Source organism: Sinohyriopsis cumingii, chromosome 5, assembly GCF_028554795.1.
Source record: "Sinohyriopsis cumingii isolate HCF-2022 chromosome 5, ASM2855479v2, whole genome shotgun sequence".
Classification (NCBI taxonomy): domain Eukaryota; kingdom Metazoa; phylum Mollusca; class Bivalvia; order Unionida; family Unionidae; genus Sinohyriopsis; species Sinohyriopsis cumingii.
Window position 1 is genome coordinate 138,964,716 of NC_142965.1, and position 16,976 is coordinate 138,981,691.

At 34.8% G+C, this 16,976-nt stretch overlaps 1 protein-coding gene across 2 annotated transcripts in view; it reads right to left on the reverse strand.

The window, feature by feature from the left end:
* Positions 1–8,368: 8,368 nt before the first annotated feature.
* The window catches only part of LOC149800356 (cytosolic phospholipase A2-like), a 32,232-nt gene continuing 23,624 nt past the window's right edge, over positions 8,369–16,976 (reverse strand). For both annotated transcript variants that reach the window (XM_089959978.1, XM_089959977.1), the window contains exons 14-17: positions 15,967–16,112; positions 12,633–12,811; positions 10,339–10,525; positions 8,369–9,742 (exon numbers count right to left, since the gene is read on the reverse strand). In XM_089959978.1, coding sequence (XP_089816104.1) covers positions 9,021–9,742; positions 10,339–10,525; positions 12,633–12,811; positions 15,967–16,112 — 1,234 coding nt within the window. In that variant the 3' untranslated portion in view covers positions 8,369–9,020. The remainder of the gene's footprint in view (positions 9,743–10,338; positions 10,526–12,632; positions 12,812–15,966; positions 16,113–16,976) is intronic.

The following is a 16,976-nucleotide window of genomic DNA, read 5'->3' on the forward strand; positions in this document are numbered from 1 at the left end:
GATCCGCTGAGTGCAGAAAGTACTAATTAAGCCAAATGACGTTTGGACAAAATGTCGGATTCGCCCCCCCCCCCCCCCCGCTGCTCAAATAATAGAATTAATACTCAAATAATAGAATTAATAATCAAATACCAGATTTAATATTACAATAACAGAATTAATACTCAAAATGACAGAACTAATACTCAGATACCTGATATAATGCTCACATATCCGATCTAATACTCATATACCTAATATGATCTTCAAATACTTAATTTAACACCAAAATACATTATTTAATACTCAAATACCGGATTGTAATACTCACATACCAAAATTAATAAAAGCATACTTGATTTAGTACTCAAATACCTGATTGAATACACAAATAACGGAAGTAATACTCAAATACCGGAATTAATACTGAAATACCTAGTACAGACAACAGGGCTTCTCTCCTGACTGTATCGACGGCCTTGTTGAGGTCCATGGAGACTGGGCTATTGGTCCAGGATTTGAATAAAGCATTTCTCCTTGACTGGCCTAACAGAGAGGACCTGCGACCTGGATGGAAACCGAACAAAGCATCAGTTAGCCTAATTTCTGACAGAGTAATGAGTCGGTCCATGATGACTAAGGCAAAAGTCGTACCAGCATTCGACAGAAAGGAGATGCCCTTGTAGTTGCCACACTCAGAGTTGCTACATTCCCAAAGAGAGAAACGATCAAAGGCATGAATGAATTCTTCTAGCATCATTTCTTGTTCCCATATGCTCAGGAGTATATAACGGAAAACCTGAATTGTTCCTGATCCCTTGGTCCTGTTGCATTGTAAAAGTTTATTTGGATTCCGTCATTTCCAGGAGACCCATCCAAATTCATATGTCGGATGATCTTTATTTCGTCAGAGCAATACTATCCATAACTTGCTATAAGCGCCCAAAATGTAGGTAACACAACTGATATCATGCCTATAGAGGAACTAGCTGTCAAATATAGAACGTATATGAGTCGATTATACGTTCCGTATGTTGTTGATTTTAACTTTGGAAGTGTTAACACACCATACACCAAAACCCCATGAAGTAATCACTACAATATAATGGTGATGCATATCGAACAGATATATCCTGGACTGACGAAATCCCTTGGCTAAAGCTTTCCGTCAGGAATTTATATATAACTAATTTCAGCTCATAAATGTTGTAAGCCAATTATATTCAGAGTTACTGATTGCAACCAGATGTTTTACAAGTGATCTTTAAAAGAGAAACATTAGTGTGCCACGAACTAAGGCTTAGAAATGCAAAACCTATGGCGTACACAGAACATGAAGGGCAGCATAACAATTCAACTGGCATTTGTAACATCTGTGAGATAAAATTGAAGATACCTAAGCTTGCGGCCATGATGCAATTGACATAAAATATCCAAATATTCCTTTGCATTTTGTCTGGGCATGACTATCATCAATTTATTAAGGATTTTCAATAACACTATCCAAATGAAGAAATAGAAATAATACTGAATAACGATGAGAAACATATTGAATTGTACACCTAAGTGTGAAATATAAAGACTTATTGGTGAAATAAATTTGATTTTTTTTTCATTCCAATATGTACACATGTGCAAAATATATCCTTATATTTTCTCATGCAAAAAAAAAATATGTCCCTTCATGCCATATGACGTTTGATTGTGTGTGTCTATACAGGTTCTACCTGCAGCGAAATAAAAAAATGAGTACTTTGTGAGTTAGAGCAAATAGATAGAAATTGTCTTACGTTACAAACATAACTAATCACTGATATAGAAGCTTGACCAGACGCCGTTCTCGTCTCTCTTTAGTTATCTACCCGTACCTCTTTGACCACCATGATGTGAGGCATTGCTGAATTGGACCTGTTTTCAGATAAGGTCAAATAGTCCACAAAATGACCACAGTGTAATATACTGCGACATACTAGGCCAACCCAATCGTACAATTTGACCTATGCATTACACCAAACCTGGAGTATCCCATTGTTGTTTTGCTGATTTAGCATTTGCATTAGATCTATTCAGGACTACCCTGGCGTTATTGGGTTAATTGCAACACAATACAACCAGAATATTCCTGGTTCGGTGTAATTCAAACGTCATAAAACAATATCTCATGCGTTTCGTTAGTTTCCTCGTCAAATTAAGTTTTAGTTTTATCAATTTAATTTTCTAATTCGTCAGTCTGATGCGCAATACAATACCCCTAATGCTTATTTCGGTGTCCATTTAAATTTTCGATATTTCTATGATTTTGCTTCTTTCAGTTTTAACCGTATTGGTGCTACTGTTACATGACATGCGAGATTATCACGATCTATTTCAGTTTTAACCGTATGAGTGCTACCGATACATGCGAGATTCTCCTATCTATTTCGGTTTTTCATGCCTCTGTCTCTGTTTTAAAGTTGTTTTCCAGCTGACTGAAACATTTTGTAAATTGTTTCATCCATTTATCTGTTTCTGTCAAGGCTACCATATTCTATACGCCTGTTGTAACTTTTTTTTCTCTGTTTTTGATAATACCATCCTGCCCCTTTACACCTGTTTTCTCTATTTTTGATAATACCATCCTGCCCCTTTACACCTGTTTTCTCTATTTCTGCCAATGCTACAGTGATCAGCACACAAATATTACTATCACGTCTTACAAATATTACTATCACGTCTTTAAATAAAGTCAATATAAAGTTTTTGGTTCTCTTTTAGATTATTAAACCGCAAAATTATACTTGTTGCAAAACTAGGTGACTATTATACCTTTGACTGTTTGGATCCTTTCACTCAGAACTAAATCAACTCCAGATATACTTGGAGACTTATTCGTCCTTTCAGTAACATTAATTTTGTTTTGGACCAAATCTATCTTTTAATGTCTCTTTAAGATGCTAATGTGTGCAATTCTGACAATTAATCACCGGTAGATTTGATCTTTTTGTTCAGATCAGGTAATCATTTTTTAAACGTATTAAGAAATTGTTCTGTTATATTTGACTATATTGTCATTTCTTATTGATGAACTTGGAGATGTGATGTAACCCAGATCTTTATGCACAGAGAAACAGATAGACAGACAGGCAGACAGACAGACAAAGACAGAGAGAGTTTCAAAGGCTTCTAGGAGAAAGCCATTGTCCTTAAATATGTGTGGTTTGTCCCACCACAATGGACAATAGGCACTTGATTGAGAGGACAATATTGGGAAGGGTGTTATTAATGTCATCTGAATTAAGTGCATGCTCCTGTTACTGCGGATGTAAAACAGCAACATAACCATGGGAAAATAACATCTCTCTCTCTCTCTCTCTCTCTCTGTTACTGCGGATGTAAAACAGCAACATAACCATGGGAAAATAACATTTTTCTCTCTCTCTCTCTGTTACTGTGGATGTAAAACAGCAACATAACCATGAGAAAATAACATCTCTCTCTCTGTTACTGCGGATGTAAAACAGCAACATAACCATGGGAAAATAACATCTCTCTCTCTCTCTCTCTCTCTCTGTTACTGCGGATGTAAAACAGCAACATAACCATGGGAAAATAACATCTCTCTCTCTCTCTCTCTCTCTCTGAGCGTTGACGGATTCGTTATTTTTCAGCCACTGCTTACATTTATATATTGCTTTAAAACAGCATGTTGGCATATTGAACAAAACGATAAATAGAAGGACCAATACCAACAATAGTAGGACCAATACTAACAATAGTAGGACCAATACTAACAATAGTAGGACCAATACTAACAATAGTAGGACCAATACTAACAATAGTAGGACCAATACCAACAATAGTAGGACCAATACTAACATTAATTATATTCAGGACATTCAGATTACTTATCTTTATTTACACTATTACGCTTATTTTACCATAGGTGTTGTTCGGATCTTACATTTCTGTCATCGTTGAAATCCAAGAACATTCTAATGCATGCAACATCTTCCTTCCCCGTGCTTACTATTGCATCAAAATAGAAAATAGTTGTTGAATTTTCTCAAATATGTCGCGATTTGAACGATGTGTGTTGTGCTGTTTTGAACGTTTAACTATTCTCGATTAGGGCTGGATTAAATTGGAAATCAGCAGACGAAATTAGGACAATCGGGCAGGGTTATAAATGCTGAGAGGTGCGGGCCCGTATCTACCCTTGCGTAATATTGTTAAGGTTGAACAACCTCCCACCCAGCCTTCTATTCATTGACGGATAATCCTTTTTTGTTGTTGTTGTTGTAACGAGCCAATGTGCATAGTACAGGTCAAGTAAATAATTTGGGATCCTCTAACAAAGAGCATTCAAGTGACAGGATTTAAGCATATGTCTTCTTTAGCTGGTAACAAGATTGACAATAAATATACTTGCATGTTGCATCTAAAATTTACTCAAAATGTAGTTTCTTAGTTAGTTCTGCAAATCAGAATTACAAGGATTCCAAATAATGTTACACACCGCGAAATTGTACTCGAATTTCTACTAAATTTCCAACAGAAATCATATTCTTCTTAGTGCACTCAAAACGAGATGTGATTTTGCATAGCGCCTTTGTGAGAATTTCAATTAAAAGAATTCGTATTTTCTCCACATTATGATTCCAAAGAATCAATGACAGAACAGAAGCTTAGGTGTAGCTAAATCAAGGCCAGCAAATCCTCTGTTCAGATCACATGTACATCGTACGGAACTGACCTAGCTAATAAATCCAGTCCATCACAAATACAAAAAAGCAGAATTTTGTTTGATCAACAGAAAAACAAAGTCCATTCATTCCAGAAAAGCTGGAAAATAATGTTTCAATATGCATTCATTCATAATATGACTCTAAATTTCAGTTCTAAGTAGACGAAAACAAGAATTATGTATTAAACGAATGATTAAACGCGCGACCAAGTTCAAAGATCGCTGGTCGGTACTATGTGCCCATTAACATTGTTACTGTGTTTTGACGAATCTGCTTTTGTGTATTTACTATGGAATCCAGCATAAATTAAATCGTTTTGTTTCGTATAGTGTGTTCTTTATGTTATTCATTCAGACTAAGGTCGAAAAATAAAATGAGCATATAATAAAAAAGTTACTAGATTTTTCTGGGAAAAATGAACTAGTGTTGGCAGTGTAATCTTCCTCTCCTAAAGTTGTGCAGTGTTGATGAGAAAAACTCGTTCATATTTCCAAATACAAATGCAGTAAGCTATAAATATAAAAGAGAAAGATAGTTACAACACTATGTAATGGGACAGGGCAAATTGTCACTCTTAATTAGGATATATGGCTTGTCTTCTATGTATAAGAAATTTTCACTGACACACACATATACTTGTCCTAATGTTTATTTTAAAAAAAAACGAAAGGTTCATGTGTGTCTATTTCAGGCATGTGACTGTTCAAGATCATGTGCTTTTACACACACACACACACACACACACACACACATATATATATATATATATATATATATATATATATATATATATATATATATATATATATATATATATATATACAGACTGTACACTTTTGCAATCTGGTATTGATGGTCTCTTTTAAATCTCAACATGTGAGAAGACTGTTGCCAGAAGAATCGTGGACTTAATAGAAACCCAAACTTTAGGGGGATATATCGAACATTAATACAACTGGGGGTGTGAAAAACTCTGGTTAAATCAGGTATCATATAGACTTTATTGGTAAAGTCTCAAAATAAGGTCGCTTTAATATGACATCACGCTACACATAATAGCAAAATCTGTATTATTAATAATCTTTAATTTTGAACTCAGGTGCATCTAAGACTATAAAAACATTCAATGCATACCTGACAACACTCTGTCTCTCTCCGTATTCTACAAGCCAGGTCACTGCAATAACTTTTCGATTATCAGTCAATGTCGTCTACTTAACACGCTCTCAGCTACACTGTTTCCTGAAATGTACAGCTATTAAGGAACTATCCTGTCTTCCCACTAAAATCAGAGTCATTTTGTCAAGAGTGCACTTATTAATTCCTCCATGAATAAGAATTTACGAAAGACTGGACATCTATGCAAGCCGTTGGCTAGAACCATGACAATTTCTGCTCTCATCTAAGGATGAATGTTGCTCAGAATTAATGCATTTTAGTTTAGGTCAAGGTAGGTATGATATATGATTGATTAGGTCAAGGTAAGTACAATTTATTATTAATTAGGCCAAGGTAGGTATACCATATTACTGGTTAGGCCTAAGTAGGTAAAATGTATTATTGATTAGGCCAATGTAGGTACAATGTATTACTGATTAGGCCAAGGTAGGTATAAATATTATTGATAAGGCCAAGGTAAGTATAATATAATATTGATTAGGCTAAGGTAGGTATAATGTATTGTTGATTAGGCCAAGCTAGTTATAATGTATTATTGATAAAGGCAAAGTATATATATTGTATTATTGATTAGGCCAGGGTAGGTATAATGTATTATTCATTAGGCCAAGGAAGATATAATGAATTATTAATTAGACCAAGGTAAGTATAATGTATTACTGATAAGGCCAAGGTAGGTATACTATATTATTATTCAGGCCAAGGTAGGTAAAATGTATTACGGATAAGGCTAAGGTAAGTATAATGTAATATTGGTAATGCCAAGATAGGTAAAAGGTATATTTGGTTAGGCCAAGGTAGGTATAATGTATTATTAGTTATGCCAAGGTAGGTATAGTTTATTAGTGATTAGGCCAACGTAGATATACTATATTATTGACAAGGCCAATGTTGGTATAATGTATTATTGGTTAGACCAGTTTAGTTATAATATATTATTGATAAGGCCAAGATAAGTATAATACAATACTGGTTTTGCCAAAGTAGGTACAATGTATTATTGATTAGGCCAAAATTGGTGTAATGTATTATTGGTTAGGCCAAAGTAGTTATAATGTACTATTGATAAAGCCAAGGTAAGTAGAATGTAATATTAGTTATGCCAAGGTAGGTATAATGTATTATTGATTAGGCCAAGGTATGTATAATGTATTATTGATAAGGCAAAGGTAGGTATAATGTATTATTGATTAGCCCAATGTAGGTATAAAGTATTACTGATTAGGCCAGGGTAGGGTTAATGTATTATTGACTAGGCCAATGTAAGTATGATGTATTATTGATTAGGCCAAGGTAGGGATAATGTATGATTGAATAGGCCAAGTTTGGTATAATATATTATTGATAAGGCCAAGGTAGGTATAATGTATTTTCAGTTAGGCTAAATTAGGTTAAATGTATTATTGATTAGGACAATGTAGGTACAATGTATTACTGATTAGACTAAGGTAGGCATAATGTATTATATATTAGGCCAAGGTGGGTATAATGTATTATTGATTAGACCAAGGTAGGTATAATGTATTATTGGTTAAGCCAAAGTAGGTATAATGTATTATTGATAAAGCCATGGTAATTATAATGCAATATTGGTTATGCCAAGTTAGGTACAATCTATTTTTATTAGGTCAAGGTAGGTATAATGTATTATTGATTAGGCCAAGGAGGTAAAATGCATTTTTGACTAGGCCAAGGTAGGTATAATGTATTTTTGGTTACGTAAAGGTAGGTACAATGTATTATTGATTAGGCCAAGGTATGTATAATGTATTATTGATTCAGCCAGGGTAGGTATAATGTATTATTGATTATACAGAGGTAGGTATAATGTATTATTGACTAGGCCAAGTTAGGTATAATGTATTATTGATTAGGCAGAGGTAGGTAAAATGTAATTTTAATGAGGCCACGGTTACTGATTAGGCCATGGTAGGTAAAATTTATTATTCATTAGGCCAATATAGGTACAATGTATTAATGATTAGGCCAAGGCAGGTATAATATATTATTGATAAGGCCACGGTAAGTATAATGTAATATTGGTTAGGCCAAAGTAGGTATAATGTATCATTGATTAGACCATGTAAGAATAATGTGGGGTTTTAAAGTAACAACTACCTGCAGAGTACCCATCACTCTTTTGCATGAAAACGAATGCCAAGGACTTAAGTGTAATTAAATGTATTCAAACGACAATATATGTTATCAAAAATTCTAACGTTCAAGGTACCTAGTTGTCCTATGTGTAATGTGTATGTATTTTCCCCGAGTTTACAAAACCCTGTTTAACAAATATACTAGTAACGTTATGAGGATGGAATTTTTCTCAGAATACAAATTTTGAACTAAATGTCTGTGGCATGTTGAAGGAAAACAAAGTTATAAGTTTTTCAGTGGGATTAGGGTTTACGAATTGCAGTTTGTCATAAATGAAGAAAAATAGAAAAAAAGCTTAACTGGGTAATGTGCATACACAAGACAACGCATTTAGAATTTTTTTGTTGATATTTGTTGCAATTGCAAAACCATAATGAGACATTCAAAGAAAACTTCTGGAATCACTGTAACCTATTTGACCGTATAAAACCTTTCACGGCCATTTAGTACATCTATTGATTTTTCAATGGGTTCGTTGTTAATGTTTGTTTTACCAAAATATCAAAGGCGTCAATATAAACTGCCACACTGCATACATCGTAGTGATATAACTGAAAAATTGTTCAAGTTCCGTTAAAAATCCAAATCATACTAACACATAGTTATTAGACAAAAACTACACGTAAACATTGATCAAGATTATATTGCTTGCATCATTCGTATATTCTGTACTCGAGGAGTAAATTCAAAAAAGTGTTCTAATTTATTCATTGTAAAAATGGACAACTAACTAAAAATGTTTCAAGAAAGTTGATGTAAATTTTGTCTCTCTGGCATTAAAACCTTTATGAAACAGATTAAATCTAATAAACAATTCTTTTCACTGCTTATTATTCGTCCAAACAACCATGCTTCAGTTTTAACATAGGTCCTGGATGCTACTCTGATGGTTAATGGGTTACTTCCTGATATACAAATCACTGAGACAAGATATTCATGCCATGCAGACGAACGATGTCTTACACCATATCACCAAATTTATCACTGAATGGCAGAATAATACACGTTGTCACCATCCTCAGCTACTGAATAGCATATGGCATCATGCATATCCCCCGGTGTTGGTTTTCGGCGTCCAGGTATGTTTCTCAATTTGATGGACGTGGACGAGTTTGGAAATGGAATAGCACTCGTTTCGTGTCCAGTCGTGGCATCAAAAAATTCGTCCAATTCAGGAGACTCTGGCATGGTTTCCCGTGGAACACGTGCAGATTTTTGTCCTTTTTTGGTAATAACCCTCTGTCTTGAGAACTGCCTCCGCTCTTCATCTGCAACTGAATATGTATCCTTTTTGTCTTGAACCTCGTTTTCCATACTTTGTTCATCCGCCATGTCAATACTCTTCTCCTCAGAAATTGTATCCACGAGAACGGAATCAATATTTGTGTACCTTCTGCTGCTGACAAGGGAGACGAACCTGGATAGCCGCTTCTTGTTTTTTTGACTCACTCTCTTCAGTTTTGGAATGTCCTTGAGTTCGCATGGCAACGTCGGAGGGAACAAGCGCTTCTTTTCAATGCACTCAGCGAATATCTTCTTAATTTCTTCCACGTTCCACAGCATATTGAATTCCGTGAGTTTTGACAATCTGTCGAATGCGAGGTGTGTATACTTGAAATTGAATGTAGAGTAAGTAGTGGCTGGATCATCGAAAATATCAAAGTCAGCGAAAGACATTTCTTCTTTCGTTTTTCGTGGAACACCTAAGAAAAATTAAATATGCTACTTAATATGCAGTAAAGCAGAAAAAAGGATCAAAACAAACGGTTGTAAACGCAAGCCTTTATTGACAAGTTTATTTTGCAAGTATCAGATGCAACATTCCAATAGTACGTCAGCTTGGAAATAAATATGCATGTAACCCTTTTTATCAAAGACATTGAAACAATTTTACCTATATCTATTGCTTGTCACATTTATTGAGATTGGATTCAAATGTAGGCGTAAATATAGGGTAAGAATGAAACCACTAAAATATACTTATTCCTTCTTCAGAAAATATTTTTTATGTTTAGAAAAGAACGGCCATTTACGGGCACAGTTATATATATATATATATATATATATATATATATATATATATATATATATATATATATCCACAAAAAGAGATTTACTAAATACTGGTTTCAAATTAATTTTCGCTTCCAAAATGGAATAAAAACCTATATTAAAAAAAAAACAGAATATCATAAATTATTTTCCTGATTTGCACACACAATAACGTAGTAGAATGTTTTACTTTAAGATCTGACCCCATTACGAAGAAAAATGTACAGGACAGCTGTGGTTCACATACCTGGCTGGAGATAATTTCTGAACTCGATATTGACTAATGGAAAGTGTAGAACCACCGGACAATGTGGGTCAGTTGGGTGCTTAAAGATGTAGAGTTCTTTCATTCCTTCCCTGTCAAACACTGTGGTATCTATGGGAGGGAATGGCACCATATGGATCCGTGCCCATTTTTCCGCTAGGAGAAGTTCCTGGAGATCAAGATGACAATATTTTAACTAAAAATTCAAGGACTGAACTGCGAAAAAAAATAACTGAACTGAAGGTAGAAAATATATTTCACCAAACAAAAAGTTACAAACGAAATATTTTGGGAAAGAAACCTATAGTTGTGGAGAATTACTACCACCTTAAAAGATGCAATGTGCACACAGCCTTGTGTAAGTTGATTAATATAGTCTTTTCTAATGCAGACAGGACCTCATATGGAACATCGTGTTCTATATATCAAACTATAACACAACCACTGTGTGAAGAACTCTTTTGCTTTGAACATTATTGCTCTACTGCTAGTGATTATGGATATAATACAAAATCCATGTATGAGTAACTGTTTACCTCAAAAATCACTGACGGTCTCCTTGTAATCACGTATGTAATACATAACTTTTATGTGAAACGCTTACCTTGAATATCGCAGACATACTCCATGTAATTGCGTACGTAATACACAACCTTTGTGTAAAGAGCATAGCTTGACACTCACAGATACTTCTAGTTATTACACATATAATACACAAGCCCTGTGTGAAGAGGATACCTTGAAAATCACATACTTTTAGTAATCACGCATATAATACACAAGTCCTATGTTAAGAGCATACATTAACAACCATAGACATACTTCTAGTGAGTATGTATACAATACACAAGCCCTGTGTGAAGTGCATACCTTGAAACTCACATACGTCTATTAATTCGCATATAATACATAAGCCCTGCGTTACGTATATACATTGAAACTCACACACATGCTTCTAGTAATTACGCATATAATACGCAAGCCCTGTGTGAAGATGTGAGTCATGATCAGAATGTGAGACGTGAATCGTAGTCATAATGCAACGACACTGGTCGTTTTGGATCTTGTCAAGAAGTGAACTTTCTCCATTGTCTTCTCCAGCCATAGGGGTAAGTGTTAAATTCATATTTTATTTGATATGTGAAGCTTATTCAGGTTTTAATGTCATATCGTGTAATGATGCATTTACTACTACGCAGAATTGAAACGTTGTGAACTTTGAATTACAAGCTGATATTAGAGTTTAATGTATTAGTATATAACTAAAGAGTTTTCAAAACCCATTATTATGACCAGTTTGGTTTTATTGTAGCTGTTCAGGGCTGTGTAGAGCTGTCTGAAGTTGTTCATGGCTGTTTAGAGCTGTAGGGCTGACTGTAACTGTTTAGGACTGACTGTAGCTGTTTAGTGCTGCGTGCTGTCTATACATTTGTGTATACGTGTGTCTGTACATGTGGTGCAGCCACGAATGTAGACGTAGCCAATACAAGGGTGATGTATGCTGTCTGTACGTATGTGTATACGTATGTCTGTACATGTGGTGGATCCGTGAAGGGTGTGGGCGGCCGATAAAAGTGTGGGCCAACCCAAGGACTCTGTGAAACTGTGTGGTTCATCAGTTTATGAATCATACGACTGTACAAGTGTCAAGAGGCATATGTTTGTTCCAAATGATGTTTAAATTGAGTACAATTTCAACTGCATGAGATTATTTTGAATCTTGTTTGTATTATAAGAGTTCATGTGAAATCTCGCTTACATTGCATAATATAGGAGATTATGTGAATCTCACTTACAGTGCACACTATTATTTGAAACGTATTTGAATTCCTTAAGATTATTTGAATCTTAATCGTATTCCACGCGTGATATTATGTGAATCTCTCTTACAGTGCATACTATTATTTGAAACATATTTGATTTCCTTGAGATTATTTGAATCTCACTTTCCATATACAATATTACATGAATCATATTTTCGTTTTTCAATTTGTGAATGTTTGTGTAGAGTGATTGGATCAATCGTATGTTGAGAGCGATAGAAAATCATTGTATTTATAATATATATATATATATATATATATATATATATATATATATATATATATATATTAATTCAATTTATAAATTTCCGTCGTCCATCACATTGTGTTTGCGTTATTCATTTAATCCAAAACCCATTCGGTTACAATTCTGTTACAAAGTCATGCTCAGAATGCTAGATGCGAACAACTGCATAATGCCACTCATGGTCATAATGCAGGTGTAGGAATTACCTTGAACGGAGGAGATGAGTCGCTCGGTCTTGCACTGAAGTCAAAAGACAAGATGATATCCACGCGACGTTGCGGCCTCAATGCTACTGGATACGGAGAGTTGAATGTAAGTCCAGCATCAACCATGTACATATGTTTGGCACTAGTTGGGTGCATTTCAAACACAGCTTCGAAATCATCTGACAAATATGGTATTTATGATTGAGAATATGTGAATAAGCTAAACATATGCCTACCATACTAAAATTCAAAATTTTAGGGAAGGGGTCATAATGTGTTAGAAGAATTGTCTTTTATAAAAACCACGTTTTTTGCCGCAGATAACAAAAACTGAGAGGTTTCTCTTTCTAGCTTGAGATCTACAATTTACAGCGAAAGATGATGCCGTAGATCGAACACAGATGTTAAACAATGATTGTGCACTGACAGATACAGAAGCAACGTCTCGTTTTATCACAGGCTACGAAACTCTTTACAAATGTCACGTCATACTTTGACATAACAAGCAACAAAGTTCTACGTAAATGTCAAGTCAAACTATGACATAACAATTATTATATTCAATACAAATGTCTCGTCAAACAATGACATCACTAGAAACGGTACATACAAATATCACGTGATACTGTAACCTATGAACTAGCAACTTTCCATGCAAATATCAAACTGTAACATAACTGACAAAGATGATTAAAAATATTGCCTCAAGTTGTGATATAGCTAGCAACATTCTACAAAAATGTTAGGCCATTCTGACGCTTAACTAGCAAATCTCACGTCAGATTGAGGCATAGGAATTTGCATCGTTCCATAAAAAGGTCAAGTGCAACTGTGACATGTCAAATAGCAAAGTTATATACAAATGCTTCTTGAATATGTGACATAACAATTAGCAACGGTGTATAAAAATGCCAGGTGGCAAAGTTCAACACAAATGCCACCTCAAACTGACATAAAATCTAGCAACGTTCAATACAAATGCCACCTCAAACAGACATAACATCTAGCAACGTTCAGTACAAATGCCACCTCAAACTGACATAAAATCTAGCAACGTTCTCTTGAAATGATACCTCGAACTGACATAACATCTAGCAACGTTCTATAGAAATGACACCTCTAACTTCAATAACATCTAGCATCGTTCAAAAGAAAGGACACCTCGAACTGAAATAACATCTAGCAACGTTATATAGAAATGACAACTCAAACTGACAAAACATCTAGCAAAGTTCTATAGAAATGACACCTCGAACTGCAACAACATCTAACAACGTTCTATAGAAATGACACTTCGAACTGCAACAACATCTAACAACGTTCTATTGAAATGACAACTCAAACTGCAACAACATCTAGCAACGTTCTATAGAAATGACACCTCGAACTGCAACAACATCTAACAACGTTCTATAGAAATGACACCTCGAACTGCAACAACATCTAACAAAGTTCTATAGAAATGACAACTCAAACTGACAAAACATCTAACAACGTTCTATAGAAATGACACCTCGAACTGCAACAACATCTAACAACGTTCTATTGAAATGACAACTCAAACTGCAACAACATCTAGCAACGTTCTATAGAAATGACACCTCGAACTGCAACAACATCTAACAACGTTCTATAGAAATGACACCTCGAACTGCAACAACATCTAACAACGTTCTATAGAAATGACAACTGAAACTGACAAAACATCTAGCAAAGTTCTATAGAAATGACACCTCGAACTGCAACAACATCTAACAACGTTCTATAGAAATGACACCTCGGACTGCAACAACATCTAACAACGTTCTATAGAAATGACACCTCGAACTTCAATAACATCTAGCATCGTTCAAAAGAAAGGACACCTCAAAACTGAAATAACATCTAGCAACGTTATATAGAAATGACAACTCAAACTGACAAAACATCTAGCAAAGTTCTATAGAAATGACACTTCGAACTGCAACAACATCTAACAACGTTCTATAGAAATGACACCTCGAACTGAAACAACATCTAACAACGTTCTATAGAAATGACACCTCGAACTGCAACAACATCTAACAACGTTCTATAGAAATGACACCTCAAACTGACAAAACATCTAGCAACGTTCTATAGAAATGACACCTCGAACTGCAACAACATCTAACAACGTTCTATAGAAATGACACCTCGAACTGCAACAACATCTAACAACGTTCTATAGAAATGACACCTCGAACTGCAACAACATCTAACAACGTTCTATAGAAATGACACCTCAAACTGACAAAACATATAGCAAAGTTCTATAGAAATGACACCTCAAACTGACAAAACATCTAACAACGTTCTTTAGAAATGACACCTCAAACTGACAAAACATCTAGAAAAGTTCTATAGAAATGACACCTCAAACTGACAAAACATCTAGCAAAGTTCTATAGAAATGACAACTCAAACTGACAAAACATCTAGAAAAGTTCTATAGAAATGACACATCAAACTGACAAAACATCTAGCAAAGTTCTATAGAAATGACACCTCAAACTGACAAAACATCTAGCAAAGTTCTATAGAAATGACACCTCGAACTGAAACAACATCTAACAACGTTCTATAGAAATGACACCTCGAACTGAAACAACATCTAACAACGTTCTATAGAAATGACACCTCGAACTGACAAAACATCTAACAACGTTCTATAGAAATGACACCTCGAACTGAAACAACATCTAACAACGTTCTATAGAAATGACACCTCGAACATTAAGTACATACAATTTTCACCTCAAACTGTGATATGGCAATTAGCAACATTGCAAAGTTTGGCTCAACAAGTTACGTTCTATATAAATGTAAACTTAAGCTATGTCATAACGACTTGCAACGTTCTATACAAATGTCACATCAGACTGTTTAATAAAAACAAGCAATGTTTAATACAAATGTCGCCTCGAGCTGTGACATAACAACTTGCAACCTTCCATACGATTGTCGTGTCAAAATGTGTCCAAACAACTAACAAATATACCCATGTCACGTCAAACTGTTTCATAACAACTAATAACGTTTCATACCAAGGTTATGTCAAACTGTGTCTTAACAGCTTACAAATGTCATTGAAAATGTCACATATATTGTGTCATAACAACTAGCAAAAACATATTACTGCATGAAGCAAGACATCGAAACATTGTAATAGGAAGGACCTCACACTTATCGTACGCCATTAAAGTTTATAAAATTCATGAATAATTAAAAATGTCTCGTCAAAACATATGAGTTCCATGTTTTGCATGAATAACACATCTAATGAATATACATGCAGGATGCTCTCTGTACTGACCACTAGTTCTTGAGTCTGGTTGGTCCTCGGAATGCTGGGGAGTAAAAGGAGATAATGGATAGGTCTGATGGAGGCAAAGTCCTCTCATGAAGTTATGGATCAAGCCAGCCCTTCCAGCTCTGGTGCTCAATAACTCGAAGTTCTTACTAAAAATTACATAAAATCAAATATACGTTTATTCATTTCGTTAACATCTCAGTCTAGACCCTCAAGTAAGTTTACAGGTTATCATGAACAGCAGCTAGAAAGGTGTAACGGTCTCCATGTAGTTATGTCCTAATTTGTAAATACAACGTCAAGAACCGCAATTACTACCGATGAAAAGGAAAACGGTGAGCTTATGAGGTACTGAAAAAGTAAACAATAGCATCGCTGAATCTGCAAAAATACTTATATATCAAATTTATTTTATCTGTGTTTAATCTTAAGCACTTAAATTTAACTTTTGATTTGTTAATATCATAAACAGCATTAGGTGGGCACATTAAATGTAAAGAGAAATTATGCTGTCTGTTTCCAACCAAATGGATTAAATGTGAAACTACTAATTTCTTTCAAAACCTAACCCATGAAGATTTCCAATATATTTTGTACTTTGAAACAAAACGTTTACTCATGTGTTGTCCTACATATTATGAGGACAGGTATGATCTGCAGCATCTAAAAGAGGTAATGAGTTTAAACCCTTTGAATTATACTAACATGATCTTGAATAAAAAGTCCAGTTTTAATGTAGGCCTAACATAAATGCAAGATTGCATAACCATTTTATTACGATAATAAGCCACCGTATTACATAAACTTCACTCGCGCAAAAAGTGTCGCCGTAAATTAAATAAACAGAAAAGTAATCTTGTCACTTTGTCTGTCAGCCAATTCAATTCCGTACGTACGAGCTTAAATACTGGATCATCTGCAAACTCCACAGACCCAGATCTGTTATCAATTATTGAGCGGGAGCTCTGGGTCAATACAGTTTGTCAGGAGTTATCAGTAAAACAAACGACATC